Source organism: Ostrea edulis, chromosome 1, assembly GCF_947568905.1.
Source record: "Ostrea edulis chromosome 1, xbOstEdul1.1, whole genome shotgun sequence".
Lineage (NCBI taxonomy): Eukaryota > Metazoa > Mollusca > Bivalvia > Ostreida > Ostreidae > Ostrea > Ostrea edulis.
In genome coordinates this window covers 94935452-94961213 of record NC_079164.1, presented here as the reverse complement: position 1 = coordinate 94961213, position 25762 = coordinate 94935452, and the positions used below count along the sequence as shown (strand labels likewise).

The 25762-nt window shown below is 35.5% G+C and overlaps 1 protein-coding gene and 1 long non-coding RNA gene across 5 annotated transcripts; one reads left to right on the top strand and one right to left on the bottom strand.

Annotated features, from left to right (window-relative positions):
* The first annotated feature begins 4536 nt into the window (after positions 1–4536).
* Positions 4537–13038, top strand: LOC125673103 (uncharacterized). 2 transcript variants are annotated; one of them, XR_007369276.2, is made up of 4 exons: positions 4537–9246; positions 9900–10001; positions 11506–11588; positions 11949–13038. It is a non-coding gene; the product is annotated as an uncharacterized LOC125673103 (long non-coding RNA). The 2 variants fall into 2 exon arrangements; XR_007369277.2 differs by having other exon boundaries at positions 4540–9194.
* Positions 11866–25162, bottom strand: LOC125673069 (uncharacterized). 3 transcript variants are annotated; one of them, XM_056166986.1, is made up of 7 exons: positions 25096–25162; positions 16872–16895; positions 16437–16680; positions 16080–16199; positions 15379–15508; positions 14961–15087; positions 11866–11970 (listed from the first exon to the last, which is right to left on the bottom strand). In XM_056166986.1, exons 1-7 carry the CDS (start codon positions 25096–25098, stop codon positions 11884–11886), a joined length of 735 nt encoding a protein of 244 aa, XP_056022961.1. In that variant the 5' UTR covers positions 25099–25162; the 3' UTR covers positions 11866–11883. The 3 variants fall into 3 exon arrangements, with proteins under 3 accessions (XP_056022961.1, XP_056022959.1, XP_048765299.2); XM_056166984.1 differs by having other exon boundaries at positions 16880–16895; positions 25096–25146; XM_048909342.2 differs by lacking the exon at positions 25096–25162 and adding an exon at positions 18750–18921 and having other exon boundaries at positions 16880–16895.
* Positions 25163–25762: the final 600 nt, after the last annotated feature.

The following is a 25762-nucleotide window of genomic DNA, read 5'->3' as shown; positions in this document are numbered from 1 at the left end:
TTTATTGTTTTGAACATATTTTATTGATGAAATCAAATGGATTATGAACAAGTTCTGACAACTTACAAGTCCCCCTCCTAAAATATTACAATATGTCATGCAAGGTAATAATAACAGGTAAAATGTACAATGATTAAACGAATCTACAAGTTTCTTCTATAAATTTATGAACAACTGAAAAAATATTTATATTAGTTTGCAGAGGCAAATTGATATATTAACCAAGTCAAGGATTGCTGTAGTGAGTTGTCATCAGCAAATAATCTACACCTTGATAGCATATTAACAGCAACATCATTGATATAAATCAAAAATAGTAAAGGTCCTAAAACAGAGCCTTGGGGTACACCAGCAAATATATCAAGTTTTGACGATAAAAGGTCCTTATACATTACTTTTTGTGATCTGTGACATAAGCAGCTTCTGAGCCAATGTAAAAGACTACCAGATATACTATAAGTTTGTAATTCAAAAATGAGACCATTATTAGACCATTATTATTGGCACACTGATTTTGACTACGGATAGCTCCGTTTACCTAATCAGGATATAGGGCTCACGGTGGGTGTGACCGGTTGACAGGGGATGCTTGCTCCTCCTAGACACATGATCCCACCTCTGGTGTGTCCAGGGGTCCGTGTTTGCCCAACTATCTATTTTGTATTATTTATAGGAGTTATGAGATTGATCACTGTTCATTATCTTCACCTTTCACGATCTACATGTATATGTAAACAAAGACATGGCACGAGCCTTGTTTACGTACTAAAGAATTATGAGTGCTGTATCTCACATGTAACTCAACAACTGATATTCAAATTTTGCTTGACCATTAGAAATACTTTAAGCATTACAAACAATAAAAATGGAAAAATAAAATTTGAAAATTTTCAGCTCAAATCGTATTCATGCTCCTTTAAATCCCTTCAACTGAATCCAACTACGTATATTTTTATAGTGCAATGAAGTTGAGTAGATCGTTATGACGCGAAATATTTTTAGGCTATGAAAATGAGCTCAATGGGCTTTCGTAAGTTCTCTTTAACTTCTACGAGTGGCAACTCCGTTAGACCTAAACTAATTTACTTCCTACTCAACGCACTGTTAGACCAGCGATCTTTTTTCACAAAATATCTTACAACTAAGATACTGTAATTTCTGTTCTGCTTCTCAGTCAAATACACACCACAGACATGAGTTAGTATGCACGTTTCATCAACCAAGGATCTACTTTTTTCATATTTATTTATGTTAATTTAAATTTCGATCTTAGACGTAAGGGTTTTTGTTAAAATGGCCGAAGGTTACTAGATCCTATTTATACACAGGTATAGCGTACTAAAATAGATACAACCAATGCGGTTACATTTAAAGGACAACACAAATATACTACTCAAAATTTGATAAAGGATCACTAGGTTATATGTGTGTAATTTACCACTAACATAACAAAAGACATAAATTTGACTCAGAAACGTGTTTACTCAGGTTATGAATGAAAATTCATGAACGGCATGAACTTTTATCAATACGGAATGCTTGAAATCTGATAACAACACCAAAAGGCATTTCATTACAAAACGTTAACAGCAAACCAGAGAAAGAATTAAGTTTTGGGGGATAGTCCATCACTACACTTAGTCGATGAAGTGTCAATACCGGGTATGGCCTACCCTTGCACCATGCTGTATATAAACACATGTAGCAGTGCACTAATTTTACACTGTACAGTTTACTTTGTACGACTCTCAGTCGCTATACAGACATCCGATTAATACAATACCGCAGTATTGGTTGAAAACGCACATTTAGTGCATACATTAGTGATTGTGCCCTAAATATTTCGTTTAGAAACAAATGAAAACCATCGACTGAATCCAAAGGAAATGATTTATAATCGGTTTAAGTACTTCATAATTTCACACAATTTGAAATATTACTCGGAATGATCTTCAATACCCTCTGTCGGTTCATTTTACAAACGACTGTGTGATCAAGCTGGTGAAGTCATCAAGAGAGCCACTCGTTGTAAGGGACCCGAAGTCCTCAATATTACAGAATCGGAATCAAAGATATGAAAAGTCTGAAGTTTAATGTAATCAATGAAACCCATCACCTTGTTGAAACTTGAGATTGAGAGTAGAGCTACAACAACAGTAACTTCCAAATATATTTCTATAATTTCACCTTGTGATAACATCGTTTTTTTAATTTGGAATTCCCAGGAGATGGTCTGTGTCTATATGGGTCTTATCAGGATTACTTATCACACAAAGAAACAATTGAAAAGTATTGGGTGAAAGGTGAAGATAACTAACAGTGATCCATCTCGTAACTCCTATAAGCAATACAAAATAGAGAGGTGGGCAAACACGGACCCCTGGATATACCAGAGGTGAGATCAGGTGCCTAGGAGGAGTAAGCATCCCCTGTCGACCGGTCATACCCGCCGTGAGCCCTATATTTTGATCAGGTAAACGGAGTTATCCGTAGTTAAAATCAGTGTGTCAAGAACGGCTTAACAATCGGTATGAAACACGTCAGGCAGCATTAGACCCAATAATCGGTTGTATTGACGGACTAGATCGTTATAACGACCATAGAATTTGCGAAATGCTGACTTTAACCGATACTTTTGGAACCCCTGTACCATCAACTTGTTTGTCAGTAGCCTACTTCGATTTAAGTATGAAGCAGAAGTGGATGACTGTGGTGTCTTTTATTTCGAGTTCACTGGGATATGTGGAATCGGCATATGAATGAAAATTATTATTGTTAATAGATAATATTTCGTCGATATATCTAAATGTCGAATTGAAGGCCACAGCAAGAGTTTTTTTTCTTCTCACGTAGACATTTTTGAATAAATTCTGCTTCATAGGAATATAAAAACAGCTAACAAAGGAGCACAATTCGTGCCCATGGGGGAATCCCCAGACTGTCGGAAGACCTGATCACCAAAGACCACGAAGATATTGTCAATGAGGAACTCCAGCATATATTTATTTCAACTTCAGAGTACTGGATGTTAGATTATGAATCTTAAACTTAATGTCGTTAGTTATTCATGATTTATTTATGATTTGAATTAATATTTCTAAGGGGAAAATCATACAGTGGGAACGACATCAGACTTTGAATCAACCTTCTTGTATCCCTTTTTTCTGCCACCCAGAGACTAATTTGTGCAATGTTTTGAAGACACAACAGAGACGTAGTCTCGCCTAAGATTCATTTGTAATATTGTAGTATTTTAAAATTTACTGGTTTTGTGTAAATACAAAAATTGTCATATTGTAATTTTTGTATTATACCCATCCCGTATCTTAAAAAATATAAGACACAATACCTATATTCATCATTATTTCTTAGAAATAGTACATCCATACTTATGAATTAACAAATTTTGCCAATAAACTCCGAAACGCTTGCTCCAGAGTTACTGCTTGCACCTTTAATATTGTTTCATATGTGAGGTGAAGTCCGTAAGCTATAATATAACCTTACTTGATAAAAAAAAATCATTAAATTAATTAAAAACCTACTTTCATTTTCGATAAACTAATCTGAAATAGGAAAACTGAGAGCAAAGTGGTGGATCTAAGCCAGTCTTTTTTTAAATGACAACTTAATTGAATCCGTCGTTTATCGATGCTTGATTCTGATGTTAAAGAAGAAATAAGTTTTGATAATTGTTGAATAAAATATATGCCTTTACGTTTTTTCAATGTTCAATCAGCCTTATGGAAATTTCCAGAACGAAGCGCCCAGAACGTGGCAACATCATACAACCAATCGCACATTCTCGGGCCTTTTCGGCCATCCGAAAAGTTGCGATTGGTTTATAACATGATCAGCATAAAATTGTGAAGGTGTTCAGTGTTAGTTATACTTATGATAATTTTGACAATGCCCAAATTTATCATTTTATGAAGGCTTATAATCATATTACTTATAGACTTCTCATTCAACAACAAAGCCCCCTCCCCCTTTTCATCAGGTAAACGGAGTAATCCGTCGTCAAAATCGGCCTAACTATTGTTATGAAACACGCCAGATAGCATTTGACCCAATGACAGGTTGTATTGGCAAACTAGAACTTTATAACGACCATAGAATTTGCAAAAATGACTGTGAACGAGACTGTTGCAACTCCTGTACCATCAACTTATTCGTCAATAGTCTGTCTCGATTTAAAAAAAACTTATCATACGCAGAACAAGCTCTTGTGTATAGAATCAGTTGATAGACATAAACACCCTATCCAGGTGATAATGGAATGCTAGATGAAGAGCTTTTCGGCTTGTCTTCCTTTATTGATAACGTCAGGTATACCCCATTCAACATGGGCGTCACAGCGATCGTAGTAAATTGCCGGGGTTGTAATTGTAAATCGTAATGTAACGACATAGAAATATGCGTTTGAAATCTCAATTAAATACATACATGTAACAATGCATAGAGGGAGGACTTTTTTAATGCGTGTTTGAATTGATGCGCACACAAATTGAATGAACGATATAACATTTTTGAATAAACACGTGCATTAGGTATGTTATAGTTATTTATTGATATTATATATACAGTAAATAAAATTTGATTATTAGGAAGTCACTTGGAGCTCCAAATTAAATGTTTCTTATGTAACATCAGTGATCATATATATTGTAATTTCTCATGTACATCATTATGTACAAAATTCTCGAGAGGGCCGTTAAAAAAACCCAAATCAATCAATAAATGTACTAAAAAAGTAGTTGATACCAACAATGGAACCATGTAATAAGCAGACATTCCCTGTATAGAATCATGTAATAAGCAGACATTCCCTGTATAGAGCGTAACTTTATCGACCACTTAGCTTTATTCATGAGTCAATTATGATTACAGGTGACAAATACTTTAAACGTATATTAATAAAAATTTATTTTTCATCAGGATGTATGAAAAATTCCAGATATATTTATAACTCCGTATCAATCCGGAAACCCCCTAATTGTTCTGTACGAAACAAGCTACTCCTCAGAACTTTATTTTATCTTGTGCCGAGAAAAAGTATGTTGTTTATTTCTTGACATTGAATACAGTTATGTTCTTACATTTTAAATTTCAATAGCAATTCATCCCGATATACGTGGTTCATTTCAATAGCTGCTTTTAGTTGCACAGATCTCAACTGAACATTTAATAATTGCAGTATTTATCTGCATGTTCCAACTGCACCTTTAATCATTAGAATTTATTCTCCGGACGAGCAGCAAGGTTGTCCATTATGAATAACGAAACACTTCCGTCGTTAATTCGGAGTGGATGTGCATGTGAAAAATCAGCGAATTTCGATTTTCGCCCAAAAAAGAAAGGGAAAAAATTCAGGATTTACAAGGGAAATATGTATTCTTCTTGCACCGACATTGAACGTGCCGCAGTGAAAGTTGACACTTCTCGTCAAGGGTCAATGGAGGTATTGGAAAAATATGTTTTGCAGTCTCAGAATGCTCATGGAATTGCTAGAAAGTTTTCGAAAATGTGCAATGTTACAGTTAGTTTTCCGGAGCTTCATCTAGCTGTCATGGACAAGGTGTCTGTTATTACAAATACCATGTCGAGGCACAGAAAGCTTTCAAGTGATGAATTCGTGTTGTTTGAACCATTTATCAGGGGCAGTCTTGAATACTTTGTGACTTGCGATGGCATCGTAACAGAAAATTGTCCTAAAATCATTGAAGAGCTATGCCATTTTTCATATCACGATTCCAATGGTACAAACATTCTACGAGGACTAAAAGGTGTCTGGAGAAAAGATGGCTATACATTTCAACTTGCGTCACCAGCTACTGAAATGTTTTCAAAGGGAAGTTCTTGTGGATCTGAAAATCGAATGGCCGTTACAAACTTTTTTGATAACCATCATTGTACCCATCGTTGCGAGAAATGGTTGTCATGTCAATCCCAGTCATGTCTGAATGACATTTCTTACATGATAAAGAACCTGCCTCCTCTTGGTCCCCCGCCGCCGTATGAATAAAATTTCCAAAAGTTCTGTTGCCTGACGTTTTTCGTACCAATTGTTATGTCATTTTTTACACACTCATTTTTGACGACGGATTACTCCGTTAACTTTATCAAGATAAAGGGCTGACGGCGGATGTGACCGGTCGACAAGGGATACTTACTCCTCCTAGACACCTGATCTCACTTCTGGTGTGTCCAGGAGTCCGTTTCCTTACAGGAGTTATGAGATTGATCACTGTTCGTTATTTTCACCTTTTCATTAACTTACAATTACGTAAGAGGCGTGTACAAGCAGGGTCAAGCCATTGGTGATAAGGACCACGTCACGTGATTGCCATGAAATACATTAAAAGTTAAATCTAAGTTTACTGTACTTTACTCATAAAGAGAATCTCTGAAATGGGGGGGGGGGGGGGTAAAGCTGCACATCTTTTACTGGATTTAATCCGGAATCTTACTCCAATGAAGAAACCTGCTTCTTCTACAGAAGTTTTTCAAGCGAATAATGTGAAACGTTGGAAATGATTTCCGGATTATCTTATTGGAATTCTCCATGTTTTATGCGTTTGTTTAAGTTTGGTTATTAAAACCAGATCTTATTGAACATGTGAAATTTGACTGTAGATAATGAAATAAATTGATTAGTGGTCTCTGTTATATTTATTTCCAATGTACATATACTTAGCAAATGGAGTTGTTTGCCTCACACCACCTCGAGAGTTATTCACATTGATGTACCTTATACAGGGTGACATCACCTCTTGAGCATGTCCTGCCCTGGGTGTTAACACGTGATCAAAAGATTATCTCTTCATATTGGGTCAATCCCCTGTGTACTGCCACAAGTGACTTCTTTTGAGTGGGGATTATTCATCTGGGGCGGATCCAGGAATTGCGGTTAGGGGGGGGGGCGCCACTTTATGAGGCAGGTGGTCTGGGAGTGAAGCCCTGGTGGGGGCCCAGGGGGCGAAGCTCCTGGATTTTACAGATTTTATAGGTCTTGAAATAAGTCTCTTATTTAGTAATGTATACCATTTCCTATCATTTTTGATAAGGTGAAAGTAATGAAATGAGGCAAATTTTAAGGGTTTTGGGAAAAAAATAAAGTTCTCCCAATAAAGTAATTCAAGAAATCAAAAGATTTTGTCATTTATTTCTCCGGGAGTGGAAGAAATTACTGCTTCTTTTATCGTTTAGTACATTTCTCTAAACAAGATACCACGATTTACCTTAAATTTGAAAATTTTAGGAGGGGCGCGCGCCAGCTGCCACCACCCCCTTAAATCAACCACTGTTCATAGTTGAAACGCTTGCTTTGCGACCGGGAGGTCGGGAGTTTGAGCCCATCTCGTGCCATGCCCGCGTCAAACCTAAGATGTAAACATAGGTAGAGATTACCGACTGCTCCTTCACCACGGCATTTGATTAGAAGTGAGGTTCGCGGATCTTCTAATGCACTGTGGTACCTTACAACCGGAAGTCACGTGTCGGGACAGACGTTGGCGCGTTAAAGAATCCCCACTGCTATGGCCCACTTTACTGACAGAACTTAATACTTAGTATTTGAAATTCGTAATTGTGTTAATGTTTTATTTACTGAAGGCAAGATAAGAATTTGATATAACGACGAGATTGGGGACGGGTTCTCGGCTTTAGTTAGGGCCATATTGTTATAAAAACTTCAATCTTATTCGATTTCACATTATACATAGAATAGAATCGTTTTCCGAGAACGATGAAGATTCCAGATAAAGCTATTCTGTTACAGGGGTGTGTAAAACATGGTCTATAATGACCGGGAAAGTGTTATGGATTACAGTTGACGTCTTAGCGAAACTTTGTTTTCAGATTATGTAGAAGACAAAGAACACGGAAAGTGTGAATTCCGCGAAAATTCGTGCTGTTCCATTCTAAATAGATCAGGCCGACCTGATTGTTCATGACCAAATAAGGATAGTGTAAAACTCAAAATTGCAATTATTCTGCACTAGGAAATATTTAAAAATGAACCTTTCCAGTGTTTTCCTATGTAGTCATTAACCACATGACGCCTTTATAAACAATAAAAATAACATCGATTTTACTGAGATTAAATGTTTCATTAAATTTTGAAAATTTAAAGGCGTATTAGCTGACAAAGTCATGTTTGTCGATTGATATCAACATGACCAAATCAGTCTAGGTTTACATTGTAGATTTACTGCTCATTTTCTTGTATATTTGATATTGTCTTTTGTATATATGAAAAACATATTGAACATTATTGTAAGGAAGTTAATAATCACAATAGTCGAGTTTTGCATACAGGTAATTTTCACAAATTCAAGGCGAAATTAGATCACATATAGTTTGTACTTTTGAATTAATTTTTCTTTATTTTAAACACTTTACCGTATTTTAAAATGGCTGAGAAGAATTATCAAGTTTTTACTCCCAATGGAATTCTTAAAACCGGACAGATTAAACTTAAAAGCTAACACATTGTTGAAATGTTGTCGCATCGACTCAAAACCCCGAAGAAAAAAGTACCTACAGTAGATAGACAACACCCCCTTGATACCGTATGTGCATGTACATATAGTTTGTTCAGTAGAGATGGAGTGTAACATATGCACCTGAATTCAGGGTGAAAAAATTAACATAGACTGAGAAAAATAGTTCATGTTTTTGCGATGATAATATCTCTTGTTCATGTAATCAGAATATATATGTATACAGAATATGGCAGCACGAATCATCACTCGTACCAATATAAGTGATCACATAACTACAGTGCTGATTTCTATATAAATAAATATCATTATTATCATTATTAATCAAAATGGTGTGTGATATTGATCAGGAAATGTGACACTTCGGGCAAGTTCAAGTGATCTGCCTTGCGGTTTGTTTATTTTTAAAACTGATTTAGAAATACGTGTACTTTAAATTTGATATTGAAAATAGAACTTTGGGTTTACCCTGATTTTTCTGTTTACAAACATTGCGTCCTGGAAAAGGGCCAAGTTTCTTACACTATATAGGGTATAGGGGCGATATCTTTAGATAGGTATTTCTTTCAAGGATATTTAAGTTTGCATTATGTCATTAACAACAATGACTTAAAATTTCCCGATAAATACCAATGAAACGTCGCAAGAAAGAAATTAGTATTGATATTGTATACCCTCTACCACACGGATGTAAGTTCTATATCAAAAATCATTAATTAGAAAATGGAAAGAAGTCATAAAGGTACTCGTGTTTTACACACAACTGCGTTTTATTTTACTGTATATCTAAACGTTAAACTTCCGGGTGCTGTATTCTACTATTTAAACATATCAAATTTCCATTACGACCAACTGGTTTAAAGAAATGGGTTAATTCGAAATTGATATTTAAATAAATAGATACTCTTGATTGGATTCTTCAGACTGATTCTCTCTCTCTCTCTCTCTCTCTCTCTCTCTCTCTCTCTCTCTCTCTCTCTCTCTCATTCAACGACAGATGAATGTCTAATATATTGCATATTTGAAATCCCCTACGATTTATCACTCTTAATCTTGCCTAGTGATGGTCAACTTCATATGGAATAAATGATGTAGAATTTAAAAAAAAAAAAAACCCTCTAAAGTTGATATACAAGAGGGAAGGGGGGATAGCTGTACAACTGCACAGAATGCTCCAACAGCGTCATTAATTATCCAAATAAATTGTATATGCTTAAACCTATCCAGTTGATATTTTTTACATTAATTCCAAATCTGTACAATTTTACAGGTTTTCTTCCATCGTCAGTAATTATACTCCTAGGCTTGAATTTCAATTTTGTGATTTATGATACAAGGAGTAGAAACTTTGAATTAATTATTCATTGATTTGGTTGATATGTTTTTTGTTTACAGAACGTCGATTCTTAAGAATCCAAAGCAACACGGGCGCCTAGAAAAACAACATTAACATTATTTTAAATCTTTTTGGAGATTTTGAAAAATGCGCATCAGTCAGTAAGTATTGCATAATTTTGTAAAGCGGTTACCGATGTTTTATAGGGGATTTTTTTTAAAAAAAACTTTCAATGAATCAAAAGAAATAAAAAAAATTATGTGACATTTTAGCAATCTTTAGGGGGAATTACAACAACGAAATTCTCCAAAAACCTGGTATGATGCGGGGATTTTTATAATATTAAATTAATTCTATGTTTTAATGTATTATATCTGAGACATTATATGCTGTGTGTGCGTGTGTGTATTTCAGTATTATTATTATTTTAATACGCCCTGAAACTGATGTTTATTCTTATCTAGCATATTATGGTATCTTGTGTTTTCATGTTTTATATGTACAATCAGGATAGGTACAGCTACGGACTGTTTACATCTGATAACGCCTTTTATATCATTGCTTTTTAATGTTTTATTTATTTTCTATGTATTATGTGTATAACATTCTGTTGTAAGGTATATATGCATTGTAAAGCACCTTAGGGCGTACATAGTGTATGAAAAGGGTGCTATATAAATATGGTATTATTATTATAATATAAAAAAAATTGATTAACAAAAATTATGTGAAATTACAGAAGCATTTTCAAACATACTTGCAGAGAACATCATTCTGTGAATGCTCTTTGATGTATTGCATGTTTGATTATGATTAATGCCATTTTTTGAAAGAATACTATCTGTTGTAACTTTGATATATATTTTTGAAAATTAATTAAATTTTTCAAATAAATAAATTATAGATGATTATAACGTTTTCTGGAATTTTACAAATCGGTGAATGTATGCAAAATATAGATGGCGCTTCGTATGGTGGCCATGTTGAAAAATAGCAGGGGGGGGGGGTGGTCAATTAATAATTGGAATGTATATCTACCTACCAAACTTTATCAAGATTTGGTAACCTACGATTTGCACAGTATTGCATGATTTCATTTTGCTAAACAGGCTCTTAAAACATCGGTATTTATAGGATCAGAAAGCAATTTATTTCACAATGTCTAGTTTTATAGCAACATTTATGACTTCATCAAGAGGACAAGAAACATATATACATTACTACAAAATATATTTTAAAAGCTAGCAAATATGGATCTTACTTATTTCTAGGTATAAAGTATCTGCAAATGACAGGTACGCTGTGGTTTGTAGTTTGTAGTTTTGCGAATATATTACATTCTTGTACGGCTTCTGAGGAATAAATTGCCTTTGGAACCACCATTGTCTCCCCTTCCACGAGTACTTGTTCATACCTTGCTTTTAAAACCACCTAAGCCCCTTTTCGAGGAGGTGGGTGTGATTTCGATTGCCTCGAGTCATCAGATTGCTTTAAGTCCTTCTCAGGGAATGACCGAAATCTCTTGAGTTCTGCTGGATCTCTGACTGAGGAAGTTATTACTGGCTTTGCGAATTTCTAATCCTTTTGAGCACTCGCGGGGATTAAATAAACGGCCTCTAAGTGATAAATCAAGATTTTCCATAATTTCCTTTTCTTTTCAAACAGCTGGAAAAGTCTTCAGATGTGTCATCTCCACCTCCTTGAAATTCCCAATGGTGTTCCATTTTGTTAGCAGCGAAAAAGCGAAGGTACATGTGTAAATACACAGCATCTTAGAGATTTATATTTCTATTGAAGGAATTTTATGTTTTGATATCTTTTTTTATCATCAAGGCTTGTGACCTACTTTACATAACTGGTTTATATAAAAGTAGTGCTTTTACACGTGCAAATTAATACGCCCTGTGATCAGGTCATGGATGACTTCTTGACCCTTTAGAACGTTCATATAGTAATGAACTGGTTTGATACTTAGGAGTTTCATCTTAGGAAACTTATCTGCAATTGTAAATATCAAGATTTAAAATATCTTTAGCTCTTTATTCAAGCACATTCACCCCGGAATATTTCACTATCACGTGACATGATACATCTGTTGTCTCTTTCAGTGACACTGTGTCTTCCCTTTGTCTGAAAAAGAAATATGAAAATTACTTTTTATTGTGGAAGAAATTGCAGCTTCATCAGAATTCACTTGATAACATTCTACTGGGACCTGAATTTGGAGAGTTTAACGACATCACAATGGAAGCGATTGGTGAACTTTTCTGTCGGTGCAGAAGTGAAACTTTCAGGTTATTAACATGCACCTCGAGTCTCGTGTCACAGTAGACTTACACGCAGGGGCCTATCCGATGAACAGCATCACCACTGTCTTGGATCAAGCCAGTGTCACACGTTTCGATCCGCGACGAGATAAAATGTTACATTCATTTTATTCGCTCAAACCACAATGGAAATGGTACATGGGGTACAATACAGAAATTCCATGTATCAATACAAGTAACGTCAGAGGAATGTATATAGGTATGCAAATAAACAAAGTGAAATATATACATAAATATGTACAAAAATTTGAAGTTGTGTGTTAAGGAGAACAGACTAATTCGTATATCTTTAAAATAAACATGCACAGGTTTTTAAGGTTTTTAACATTACTCGTTGACATGATTTCATAAAATTTCATTACATTTGGTCTCGTACAATATTTTCTGTGTAGATATTCTTTTCCTATACCGGATAAAGCACTGCACTCTAATACAAAATGATAATCATCTGCATTTTTTGTTTCATTACATTAAACGCATGATCTTTCGTTATATGGTATACTAAACCATCGGCCAGTCTCTACTGGGAGGCGATGGTTCGTGATACGAAATTTCAAAAAGATGCTACTGAATTTCTTAGGTAGATTTTCAAGATAAGTTTCCAGACCAAAACTTGTTTTTAAAATTCTGTACATTGTATCTTTGGAAGAGCTAAAAACATCACTTGGCCAAGTCTGGATAAATTGATCCTTGAGACTTTGTTTTACAGCGTTTGTTATCCAATTTTCATTCACATTACCTTGTTCATACCATATATTAGAGATTGCACATACACGTATGTTCAAAATTCTATGAAGACATTCAAACCATGGATTTTTAAATGTGCCATTATAGCACTGTGTACAATGTATATAAATATTTGTAAAGAATATTTACTATCTTGTTTTCATGACTAAATGTTAATTTGGCTCAATAAGAAATAAGAAATCTTCTAATATACACATAAATATAAACAGGAAAACGTCCCGTTTCGCCATATACCATCAACGACGGAGTGGAGCTTTTTAAACGAAAAATATGTTTCAAAAGGTTTAGATGGAGAACTTCTATAAATTACAAATTTTCATATCCCCAAATCTCACACCCGTGAATTAAAACAAGTAAAATGACTTTGTCAGACAGGTCAAGTTGGCACTTAACTGGTAAATTAAATTGTCTGATTTTTCTTATAACTCCATAAATAGCTTTCTGGGCTTGTTCGCATAGATGTTTTTTATCTTTGAAAAGAACCTGATCTGGAAAATACAACGCCTAGATATTTGAATTATTTCACATTCTCAATAATATTTCCATTATAATAAAAACATTTCTTCAACATAGGGCCCTTTGAGAAAATCAAAATTTTAGTTTTTTCCACATTAACAATCAATTTCCACTGCCTACAGTACACAAAAAATTCATTCAACGCGTGATGTAAATCTTCAGCAGATTCAGCCAGAATAACTGTATTATCAGCATATAATAAAATCAATTTTTTTTTTAGATATATCATTAATTCTTCTTCAATTGATTTAGAAATACTTTGAAGGCCAACTACTTCTTTCTCTTGTAAAAATATATCAAGATCATTAATGTATAATGAGAACGAAAAGGGAAATAAATTCTCCCCTTGTCAATCATTGCATGTGAAAAAATCACTGGTCATAACATTCATCTTAATATTTCTTTTATAAGTAACTCTCTGTTATCCGTAGTCAAAATCAGTATCAAGAACGGCCTAACAATCGGTATGCAAAAAAAAAAAATAAAAAAAAATCAGACAGCATTTGACCCAATGATAGGTTGTAATGGCAAACTAGATTGTTATAATGACCACAGAATTTGCGACATTCTGACTTTCAACGAGACTCTTGAAACCCCTGCACCATTAACTCGTTTGTGGGTAGCCTGCCGTGATTAAAAATGATCATGTGCAGAACAAGCTCTTGCGTATCGAATCAGTTGAGAGATATAAACACCATATACAGGTGATAATATAAATCTTCGAAAAATCTTCTAGAACAGAACGTTACCGTGTTAAAGTTATCATATCGGTAAAGTTATTACAAGTATGGATGACTCTTCCATGATTATAATGAGATTGGGCTTTGTCAAACGTTTAAAGGTCATGACTCCTGGGTCATTGAATGAAAACAGCATCTCTGAAAATACCTTTAATAATCTAGATAACAGTGTACGGTGATTATAATAGCCTCTACAACGAAAGTTATGAGGGGAATAGAAAATGCTAAGTTACAGTGTATGTCTGTCTGTCTGTCCGTCCCGTGCTTGAACCGGAGCTTTAAGTGAGGGTCATATTGATTAGAAGGTTTGCTTTTGAAGAGACGATGTGTCATGATTGGTCAATTTCACCGAGGGGATAATATTCGCACATCAGGACGAGGCTTTGTCGAGTTATAGACAACAATCTTCATCTTCATAAATTTCTGCTATCCTACACAAGTATTAATGAAAGATTAAATCATTACGTTGCCGATAATCTCAGGAAAGACTCTCCTAATTAGAAAGCCTCGCCTAGCTATAATTAAGGCAACATCAATCGTGACGTCATCATAATCCTGACGCCTTATATTGAATAGTATCCAGCGTCTTGCTGTTATTTTATCTATTTTATCACTCTGATTAGTTTACTTGGACATTTTAGGTTTGAACATTACAAATGTAAAGCGTTTTAGAGTTTGATTCCTATGATAGATAACATGTGCGGAGAAGAGAAGCCTCGTTCCTCCTTTGATATGTTACTGATGAAAGGTGAAGATAACGAATAGTGATCAATCTCATAACTCTTCTTACAATGTAGATCTGTTTAAAATCTGTAACCCCGTTTGATCTCTCCTTCAGTTCTCTGGTGTGTTTGATTTTGATCCTTATGATGGCAATTATCATTATTACACATAGGAAAGGTGACAAAGTTCCAGATCTAAAAAATAATAATAATGAAATAGCAGATTCCAATATGCATATTAAAGGTGAATATTCTAATGATTCGTTACCCAATTCGCATGAATCTCATTATGAGGTCAAAACATAATCATGTACATGAATAACATTCTACGATGATTTACGCTTTTCTGCCATCATCGAAAAGTGATCCACTCCTAGTTTTTACAATATAATAATATATCCGATTTTGAATTTTAAAAATTTACTGATTAGCTTTACTCAAATTCTTTAGATTTTATGATAAAATTTATAGCAAAATGGTACATACACCAAAACGGCCTTTTCTGTGGTCGAGTGATTTATTCTTAAATTCGTCATGGTTGAATTATGTTCATTTTCTGCATTCGATTTTTCGGTAAATGTTGTATTCCTTTTTACAAGAGCATAGCACCCCGTATCTGAATGCAAGGTGAAGATAACGAACAGTGATCAATCTCATAACTCCTATAAGCAATACAAAATAGATAGTTGGGCAAACACGGACCCCTGGACACACCAGAGGTGGGATCAGGTGCCTAGAAGGAGTAAGCATCCCCTGTTCGCAAAAACAAAATACAAAAAAACCCTGGAGAAATTAAATAAGAAGATTATAAAGACATCAAGTCAAATTAAAGAATAGTGCATCATGAAAGCCTACTTCTGTCCCCACTTTTCTGCTAAATTTAATTTTATAAGATCTGTAGAAACTTTTCCAGTGACTCAAAATGCCTCACTGTTACATCAACGAAAAAGTCTAGTAGCAGTGGCGGATCCAGAGGGGTCTCCGGGGTTTGGAACACCCCTCCCTCCTTTCGTCAGATAATGTTGCTTTAAAAAAAGGTAAAAATAACGCATTTTGGTGGAACGTTTCTCTCCTTTGAAAACCAAAATTATGGTAGACACCCACCCCCTTAAAAATCCCTGGATCCGCCCTTGAGTGGGGACTGAAGACTATGGCGAAGAAAATCTGTTACGACCAAATATACTTACACTTATAAGCATCGACTGACCAGTACGAGGATGGACAGGGTTTCTCGTGATGTTGACACGATGTTTGGACGTTTGGTTGTATTCTTTCGCCGCCAGAATTATACTCAGCACAATGGCCACCTAATTCAGTTAAACCTAATGTATAAACTTTCATGAAGATTTTGTAAAATACTGTAAAATCACATTTGGGACCATGATTTCATGGTTGGAATTCTTTCCCTGATGATAAAGGATTTTAATTAATGCACAGCCTGTATGAGGGGAGAAATCTCGAATGTTAAACAACATACAAACAAAATCACACCACAAAACAACGAAATTTAACCCCCGGAATTAGTAATTAAATATGAATTTTACCTATGATTTGAACGGGCTTTGCACACACCTCCATAAATTCTGAAATGGATGGGTTTATGACACAATGATATGACAAGGATGATTTGTTGGTTGTCCAAGAGCAGATCATCCTTCTTGATGCCTGTATTCGTAAATCCTTAGTAGTAGGACATCCGTCAACATATCGGATTTGCAATCCATCTGTTTCCTTACAGTGATTTGTTTGTGCAGAACTGGTTAGGCCGATTAGAAGACTTGTCAATACCTAAAATAGTACTACCTTAAATGTTATGATTATACAGAAATTAAATTATTCATTCTTTTCATTAGATATTGTTATTGGAATTTTTGAAAGAAAGAAAAAAAACCCATTTTTTTTCAATGTATTACTTTTCTATTATTACTTTAGATTAATTTAGTGCATGTTTGCATGCACCGGTAATGGTGTATACGTACTATCTTACCAAAAGGACCATTGCCCTACAACAACAAAAAAAACATGCATGATGATTTGACATTGCCATACACACATCAGCATAAATTACTGATAGTGATAAATCGGAGAGTTTATCATCCACCCCTCCCTTAAAATACAAGATCATGACCAGTTGCCTTTCCTTAATAATTAAATGAGATTATGATATGTTTGTTAGGTGCTAAAAACTGTTTTCTTAAGAATTCCATGTACGTGTATAGAATATGATATCATCAAAAATATTAAAATTATGTTTATAAATGATAGTTAGGGGTATATTAACACCGTGCACTAAATTTAATTAATAAATTTTTAATGGATTCGCAAGACCTGAAGTTGATATCAATTTAGTTCTGTTTAATTTAAGCTCGGGTCGTCAGTGAGCGTTGAGGAAAATCCTTGAAAACAAAAAATATAGTGTTTTCTCTGAAACTTCGATGGAGTACGGAAATTTATCACACAACCGTACTAGTTTGTTATCGCTCAGCTTGATTATGTCATCGCCATATCTATATAAGTAATCCACATTCCACGTAGAGAAAATACGTGAAATGACTCTATATAATTATATGCGAGGTTACAGATGATTTCATATCTATAATGTTTGCAATAATTATCAGTGGAGTTCTTCTGTGCTTTGCTTTAGTTCTCTCTTCAAAGACTAACATGTGTAATACGTAAGTATGTGTTGCACTGTACATGTTAACGTTTTGAATTGATATTTGGTAGAGGATAAAAAAATAATATTGCCAAAGTCCGTCATGCATCAACTTCCAAGTGGTAAAACACGCGCCCTCTGGTGAGATAATGTACCAAGAATCAGATACAGAGAAAATAAATGCGCATTACTTATCAAAATAGTGGTTAACAACAGTGATTTAATTTGATAAGATAACCATATGATAATAATGACATTGGGCATAAATGATTAATTTTATTATGCAGTGTACCACTCGCGGTAGCGCAGTGGTAGAGCGTTCGCTTCGTAATCAGGAGGTCGTGAGTTCGAGCCGCGCTCGGGCCATGGCCTCGTCAAACGTAAGACCTAAACATACATGTAGGTAGTGATTGCTCCTTCACCAAACGCTCGGTATTTAAAAGTGAGAATTACGGGTCTTTCAGATATGATTAAAAATGGAGACCCCCCTGTCGCAGCAGGGGTTGGGACGTTGAAGTACCTTCACTGATTTGGCCCTGAGCGCTAAGCATCTTTAGGTCTAAATTAGTGGCATTTCACCTACAATTAGTGATAACTCAATATCGCCAACTTCCCATATGTATGTAGTAATATTCCATAAACATCTGCATATGGTGTTTATATCTCTCATCTGATTCGATACACAAGAGCTTGTTCTGCGTATGATCAGTTTTTCAATCGAGGCAGGCTACTGACAAATAAGTTGATGGTGCTGGGGTTTCAACAGTATCGTTTAAAGTGAACAATTCGCAAATCATATGGTTTTTATGATAAAAGTCTAGTTTGCCAATACAACCTATCATATGATCAAACGCTGTCTGACTTATTTCAAACCTCCGCGGAAGGCCGGGGTTCAAATCCCGGCCGCGACAGACCTAAGTCGTTAAAACAGGTAGTGACAGTTCTATCGCCAAATGTTCGGCATCAGGTGTGAATGTCACGGGTCCTCGGAGATGACCTTAAAAACGGATACCCCGTGTCGCAGTGGGTGTGGCATGCTAAAGAACCCTCACTACTCAATGATCGTAAACGCCGAGCAAAGACCTAAATTTGAAGCCCTTCATAGGTCTTGGGGACGTCTCTATACAATACTGACTTGTTTCATACCGATTGTTAGGCCGTTCTTGGCATACTGATTGTGACTACGGATAATTCCGTTTACCTGATCAAGATATAGGGCTCACGGCGGGTGTGACCGGTCGACAGGGGTTGTTTTCTCATCTTTGGCACTTGATCCCACCTCTGGTACATCCAAGGGTCCGTGTTTGTCCGTGTTTGTCAAACTCTCTATTTTGCATTACTTGTAGGAGTTATGAGATTGATCATTGTTTGTTATCTTCACCTTTCATTAATAACAAACATATCAAGCAGGCCCGCATTTATTCACGGTCTTCTAATTACTAATCAAAGCACAGAATGCACACGTTAATGTAAGCATGAAAAAATTCGGCTATTTTTTTTCTCTCTAAAATTTTCATATTGATTTATTTTCACTTAATTAGCAAAGTTAACATTGGATCAATGGATATTCATTTATCTACTACATGCAGAGGCTCTGGTTCAGTTATATACTAAGACCGCCGAACATCGACTGGCAGTTTTTGAAATATACAGCGTTCATGATTGTCATCTGTTGCAGTGAAAACATTTGACGTCACAGACGTAAATGGCAGGTGCGATTCAGCGCGGTCGACCGTGAAAACATTGGATTGAAATGTACTTTTTAAAGTCCATTTGAATCCACTTTGCAATTACATGCATCACAACCAATAGGCGCGAATATTGGACATCTTTTGAAATGCATCGAGTCAGTATCCGCCTATTGTATTATGAGGTCAAATGTTTTAACTGTAACGGATGAAAGTGATGAATGCTGTATATTTCATTTCTTGTCATGTAATGTTCCGCGATCTTATGTGCAGGGACTTGGGCGTCTTAACCTTCAACCCCTCTATTCAGCAGTGAACTCATCCATATAGTGCCTAATGTGCAATGTAAAAGAAAAATTCATGAGAATACATGTATATTTTTTTCTGTCATTTTGTAAAACGAACACATTTGTATTTGCTCATAATTTAAAATAAGATCTTTTTGTTTTAAATTTTAGATTTTGAATATAGGATTATGTCGTTTAGAGAACGTTTTCTGGGACATAGGTTATTTCAAACAAAACGAGAATGTGAAGACTGCATTACATTCATGCCTAGGGAAAGTTCAACTCCCAAAACCATACATGTAACACATAATCGTCCGCCTCCTGGCGGTTGATATTAAAGGCGTTGTTTGGCAGTCAAATACCCGATGTGAGTTTCTAGCGAATCGATAACCTTGCATCCATCAATACAATATGATTTTTGTATCATTTTTATTTTCATTCCTTCTCTTTATAGAGACGGTGGAATGTTAACTTGTTGCTATGGATACAAATGGAATGATATTCTGCTCTCATGTACAGGCAAGTAAAGTTTGAATGGAGTTAGAGAAGAAATAGCCCATGCCTCCGCTGTCTAAGAATGGGAGAGGTCATTGTTTTTGGTTCCTCTTTTTTCCCCTCACCTTTATAATTTGGTCACAAGTTAGAGACATGATACTCAGTGAATTGAAAAGTGTGGATGAAAACAATGTGACGGATAAAGATTAAGGTAATGCGTAAAGGCCAAATTTGTCACTATCAAATATGGCTACAACTGGGGGCATAGAGTTTCACAAATGCATCTTGTTTAGTATTTTGATTTAATATACACATATAGCAATAGTCTTGTCGGATGTATTTGCTTTGATGAAGAATGGTAATTATTTCATTTTACGACAGAGTGCGAAATAGGATTCATTGGAAGCAATTGTACAGTGTCATGTCCTTATCCAAACTACGGCAGATTATGTCAACAAATCTGTAACTGTGGAAACGAATCATGTGACGTCAGAATGGGGTGCTTATTAACAAGGACAACCACGCTGTCCTCTTGGCAACCGCCGTCGACATCCATGACATCTACTTCCCTCGATGGACCAGCAGAGATAACTACAGAATCTCATAGCAATACTCAAAGTCCGAAGAAAGAAACGAAAGGTCAATCGATTGTCTTATTTTACACGGTGGTTGGCCTTGTTATTCTGTTTGTATTCTTATCACTCATTTTCACCATTGTTAAATGTGGAGGAGAGCAGAGGTTTTTAAGAAATCAGCAACGTGATGAATATACCATCTGAATGTGAGATAGAAAATTCACAGTACATCAGTTCCTGTCATAAAACACAGAGCGAAAGTGAATAAAGAGTATGATAGAGAGCTACTGCGGCGCTGTATAACTGTGCATTTTTAATATTATAATTATGGTCGTATCTCACGAATTCGTGATATCCACTGATTTATGGTTTTTGTTTTCTATTGTTTTTGCTTGTTTTATGATACATACGCGTAATTTAAAGCCTACTTCAGTCCCCACTTTTCTGCTAAATCTAATTTTATAAGATCTGTAGAAACTTTTCCAGTGACTCAAAATGTAATTTGTCCGGATGTACCCCCTGCAAAGTAGAAAGTACAGTAAAAGGGCTAATGACGGAATTTCGGTAAGATATGTCTAAACAAACAAGTTGTACATGAATGCATGTTGATTTTGAGGTCAAATGGTCAAGGATTAATCTGCTCTGGACGTAGAAAGATATTGTCAGCTCAATATCTTGATAGACGTCAAATTTTATATACTAGTTCCCCCTCAAGAAGTAAATGTTTAGATCACAAGGTCAAACTTGTTATAATGACTTCTCTTTAGGGGAGAAGATGACCCCTATAAATTTTGAGGTCACAACGTTAAGGGTCAATCTATTCTGGACATAGGAAGGTATTGTCCGCCAATGTCTTGAGAATCCTTGACATCAAAATTGGTACACTGTTCCCCGAAAGATTAAGTAGACGTCCCATAATGATTCAATCGTAACTACTCGGCTATTTCCGTAACCGCAATCAACCTCGTATGTGGATCGACGCACAGGTGCTTGTGGACAGGACTTCCGGTACCCCCCTTCTTTTATTTTTAAATGTTCAATTTCTTGGGTATTTCGGACGTATTTTTGATAAAATATGTAACTTCAGAGTTTATCTATTTCAATGGAATACACAAATCTCGCATAGAAACCGTTTTTAAAAATGTCATATCACCGATCATAATATATGAACAAGGTGTGCAACTCAGCCAGCGACATGTTGAAAAAATCTACACCTCGCTGAGAAATCCTATCGAAAAAACACCAATAATGCATATACCAACTGAAAAGAACGGTCATTCTAAATCTACTGATGATTCGTGGATTAAATGCATCGCTATTTGGTGCGCAATAACTACTTCACACCGCTCAATTTCATCGTTTTAACCTCGCCACTTCTCATTTCTGACTATAACGAACGGAAGTTGTAATGCTGGAATATTTCTGTCGCAGCCAATTATTTTTAGAACGAGAAAACCCGAGACGAGGTCTTCCGAATACCATTAGCTACACGAAAAGGAAAGAGAATACCGATCAAAATATTTCAAATCGGTTGTGGAAAGACTTTAAAGACATGCACACTTACACATTATTGGAACCGTACCACTTTTAATATATCCAAATATACTATCATTGTAAACTCTTAACCCTATACGATATGATTTGGATCATAATGGTATTGGGAGTGGGGTAGGGGTAGAAGCGGGTAGTTGGTTTTTTTTTATCATGATGTGAACTATACACAAAATATGTGTGCGATGCATGCACAAGTGCTGGTTGTTGATATTTGTTTAATCTTATATCTAAGTTATAACAGAAAGTTTTGACATTCTTTTATCAATTAATTTGTTACACCCCCCCTCCTACTTTTTATATTTTTAATCGAATTTGGATCTGATCATATGTAAGGGGCTTGATAAACTATTTTGTTTCTTTTTAAAAAAAAAACGAATATTAGCCAATGCTTTATAGTTGGCCTTATAACTGAAATGTGGAACATTGTCAATATATTGTGCTTTCATGGTTCTTTCTGATTTCCATGATAAATTACCTACCCAACACTATGAGGTTTTTAATTATATTTGTGGATGTGCTAGTCTTTCCACAACCGACTTGACCAGTTAAATGAAATTACATGTATGACCCTCTTTGGCTAGACTTGATTACTATGATCGGTATTCTCTTCCCTTTTCCTGTAGCTAATGGTATTCGGAAGACCTCGTCTCGGGTTTTCTCGTTCTAAAAATAGTTGGCTGCGACAGAAATATTCCAACATCACAACTTCCGTTCGTTATAGTCAGAAATGAGAAGTGGCGAGGTTAAAACGATGAAATTGAGCGATGTGAAGTAATTATTGCGCACCAAATAGCGATGCATTTAATCCACGAATCATCAGTAGATTTAGAATGACCGTTCTTTTCAGTTGGTATATGCATTATTGGTGTTTTTTCGATAGGATTTCTCAGCGAGGTGTAGATTTTTTCAACATGTCGCTGGCTGAGTTGCACACCTTGTTCATATATTATGATCGGTGATATGACATTTTTAAAAACGGTTTCTATGCGAGATTTGTGTATTCCATTGAAATAGATAAACTCTGAAGTTACATATTTTATCAAAAATACGTCCGAAATATCCAAGGAATTGAACATTTAAAAATAAAAGAAGGGGGGTACCGGAAGTCCTGTCCACAAGCACCTGTGGATCGACGCCATCAGAGTATGTTGCCATTTGTACACAAATGTATCTGACGTCACAGTTTAAAACGCGATCTAAGATATCATACATATCTAAGATATTCTACCACTATTTATTTCCACTTATATGTTTATGTAATAGAGTGAATAAAACTTTAATATCTGTGGTGAAAATCTAAATAACACATTATACAGGGATTCGGTTCTGGTCTTTTAACCTCATTCACAGGCGTGCTTCCGGTGAAGAACTACATCGATTTGATGCAATCCTTGCGCCGATCCACGTCCGAATCTTCTTAATGGTTACGGAAAAGGACGAGCGCGTGATCCGATTGCTGATGATTATGAGATCACAAGGTCAAGGCTTTTATTGGACATATTAAGATAATATCTGCTCAATATCTTGAGAGCATTTTGATTGACAGACTTTGTTCACTGGTTCAATATTGCACCTATTGATTTTGAGGTCAAACGTTAAGGGTCAAACTAGAAATACAAAATGTATCAAAATATTGTTTGCTTATTATCTTGAGAACGTTTTACTTGACAGACATCAAACTTGGTACACTGGTTCCCCCTAAGATTTTTCTATTGATTTTAAGGTCAAGGGTCAAACTACTCTGGAAATAAAATATTGTCCGCTCAATATCTTTTGAAACCTTTCATGACAGACATCAAATTTGATGCACTGGTATCCCCGAAAAAGTAGATGACCCCCATTCCTTTTCAGGTGGAAGGTCATGAAGCAAATGACCGATTATTTGGAAATGTCTGATCGTTATCTTGAGAAATCAAACTTGTGTTGTATTGTGGTTGCCCCTGACTGGTAGAAAACCCATACTTTTCACCATCATTACAGACTTTCCTAGATTTAAAGTTTATCCTTTTCAATATTACCACAGTCATGGGGGTAGATATGTTTCTGAAACATTTTTTGTTTAATATCTCGCTTATTTTGTACTCTAGCATATATGTATAACCAACGCTTATTTATCGATAGTTGGCAATGTATGTTCCATTAACTGCGGTGAAATGTCCATATTACGGGGAAGCAACTTCAATCTAAGCTAAATTAATTAGTACCAAAATCAAATAACTCATACTTTCATCTTAAAGTTCCTCTTAAATTCTAATCAATGCCTTTTTCCTTAAACACGTGTAGCAAATTCTTTTATCCAAAACAGATACTGTGCAATATTTATATTTCGGGGAGGGTTATCCCAATACTACACAAAATATAATCAATGAATCAAAAGCACTCGTTCCCAATTCTTACATTCATTCGATATGTATTTCTGGATATATTGTTATTTTGTACAATCGTATTCATGAATGAATGATTGATTGTATATTGTTTAACGTCCCTCTCGAGAATATTTCACTCATGTGGAGACGTCACCACTACCGGTGAAGGGCTGCAAAATTTAGGCCTATGCTCGGCGCTTATGGTCTTTGAGCAGGGAGGGATCTTTATCGTGCCACACCTGCTGCGACACGGGGCCTCGGTTTTTGCGGCCTCATCCGAAGGACCGCCCCATTTAGTCGCCTCTTACGACAAGCAAGGGGTACTGAGGACCTATTCTAACCCGGATCCTCACGGGACGTATTCATATGATATTGTATTCCAACTACATTGCAAAGTATTGGTAATACATAGATTGACCTCTTTACCGATTTCTTCCAAGAATAGCAGCTATGAGTACCTCTCGATTTTGTCGAATACGGGCTTTCAATGATAAAAAAGTAACTTGAAATGACCTTCAATGTATGCAGTGCCGCTAAAACTTCATTAATAGATATGTTAAACTTAAGAGAAATAATACATACCATACTGACAGAAAATACCTGCACATTTAAAACCTAGAATGCCTATGCGTTAATATAAGGATAGTCAAATTTCTTGGACACATGTCACAGAAACTGCGGTCCTAACCTAGCGCATGCCTATTCCATGCTTACTGTGACAGGGATATGTTGAGTTTGACTAAATTCCATATACTCAGACTATAAATACTTTATTCCTTGTGAAACGAAATTCATCATTGTAAATGGATATGACTAATACATTGCTACTTTTCACGTGGTGTGGTTCATAGATACTTATAAAGAATTTTAAAAGGTATGCATTTGTTATTACATCAATGTTATCAGAGTTTGCAACAACAGAACAAAAGAATGTTTCCAGGAACTGAAGAATGGGTCTTTATACGGGTATTAAACCACGCGTACTTTTGTCGTCCTTCTAAACGAAAGAATGGGGTTATTTAAAAATATCTCATTCCACGAAAAACTGCGTTTCTTGTTCATGCCAAAGAAGGCGTGTTTAAAACTTGAGTCAACATTTGAATAATCGACCAAGGTATAAAAAAAGTGACCATTTACAGGATGAAAGAATTCTAATTTTATATATCGCATGTAGAAACTAACTAGATAGAATGTTCCACTATACAAGTAGAACATATACAATTTTTAAAAAATATATATCAAAATACAC

Excerpts from the sequence above, each read along its gene's own strand:
- LOC125673069 (XM_048909342.2), bottom strand. The coding sequence starts at position 18,838 with ATGTACCAGAGGTGGGATCAAGTGCCAAAGATGAGAAAACAACCCCTG. Across the intron at positions 16,200-16,436 it reads AAAGCCCGTTCAAATCATAG|GTGGCCATTGTGCTGAGTAT; the intron begins GTAAAATTCATA and ends TAACTGAATTAG. Across the intron at positions 15,509-16,079 it reads GTCAGTCGATGCTTATAAGT|ATACGGGGTGCTATGCTCTT; the intron begins GTAAGTATATTT and ends CCTTGCATTCAG.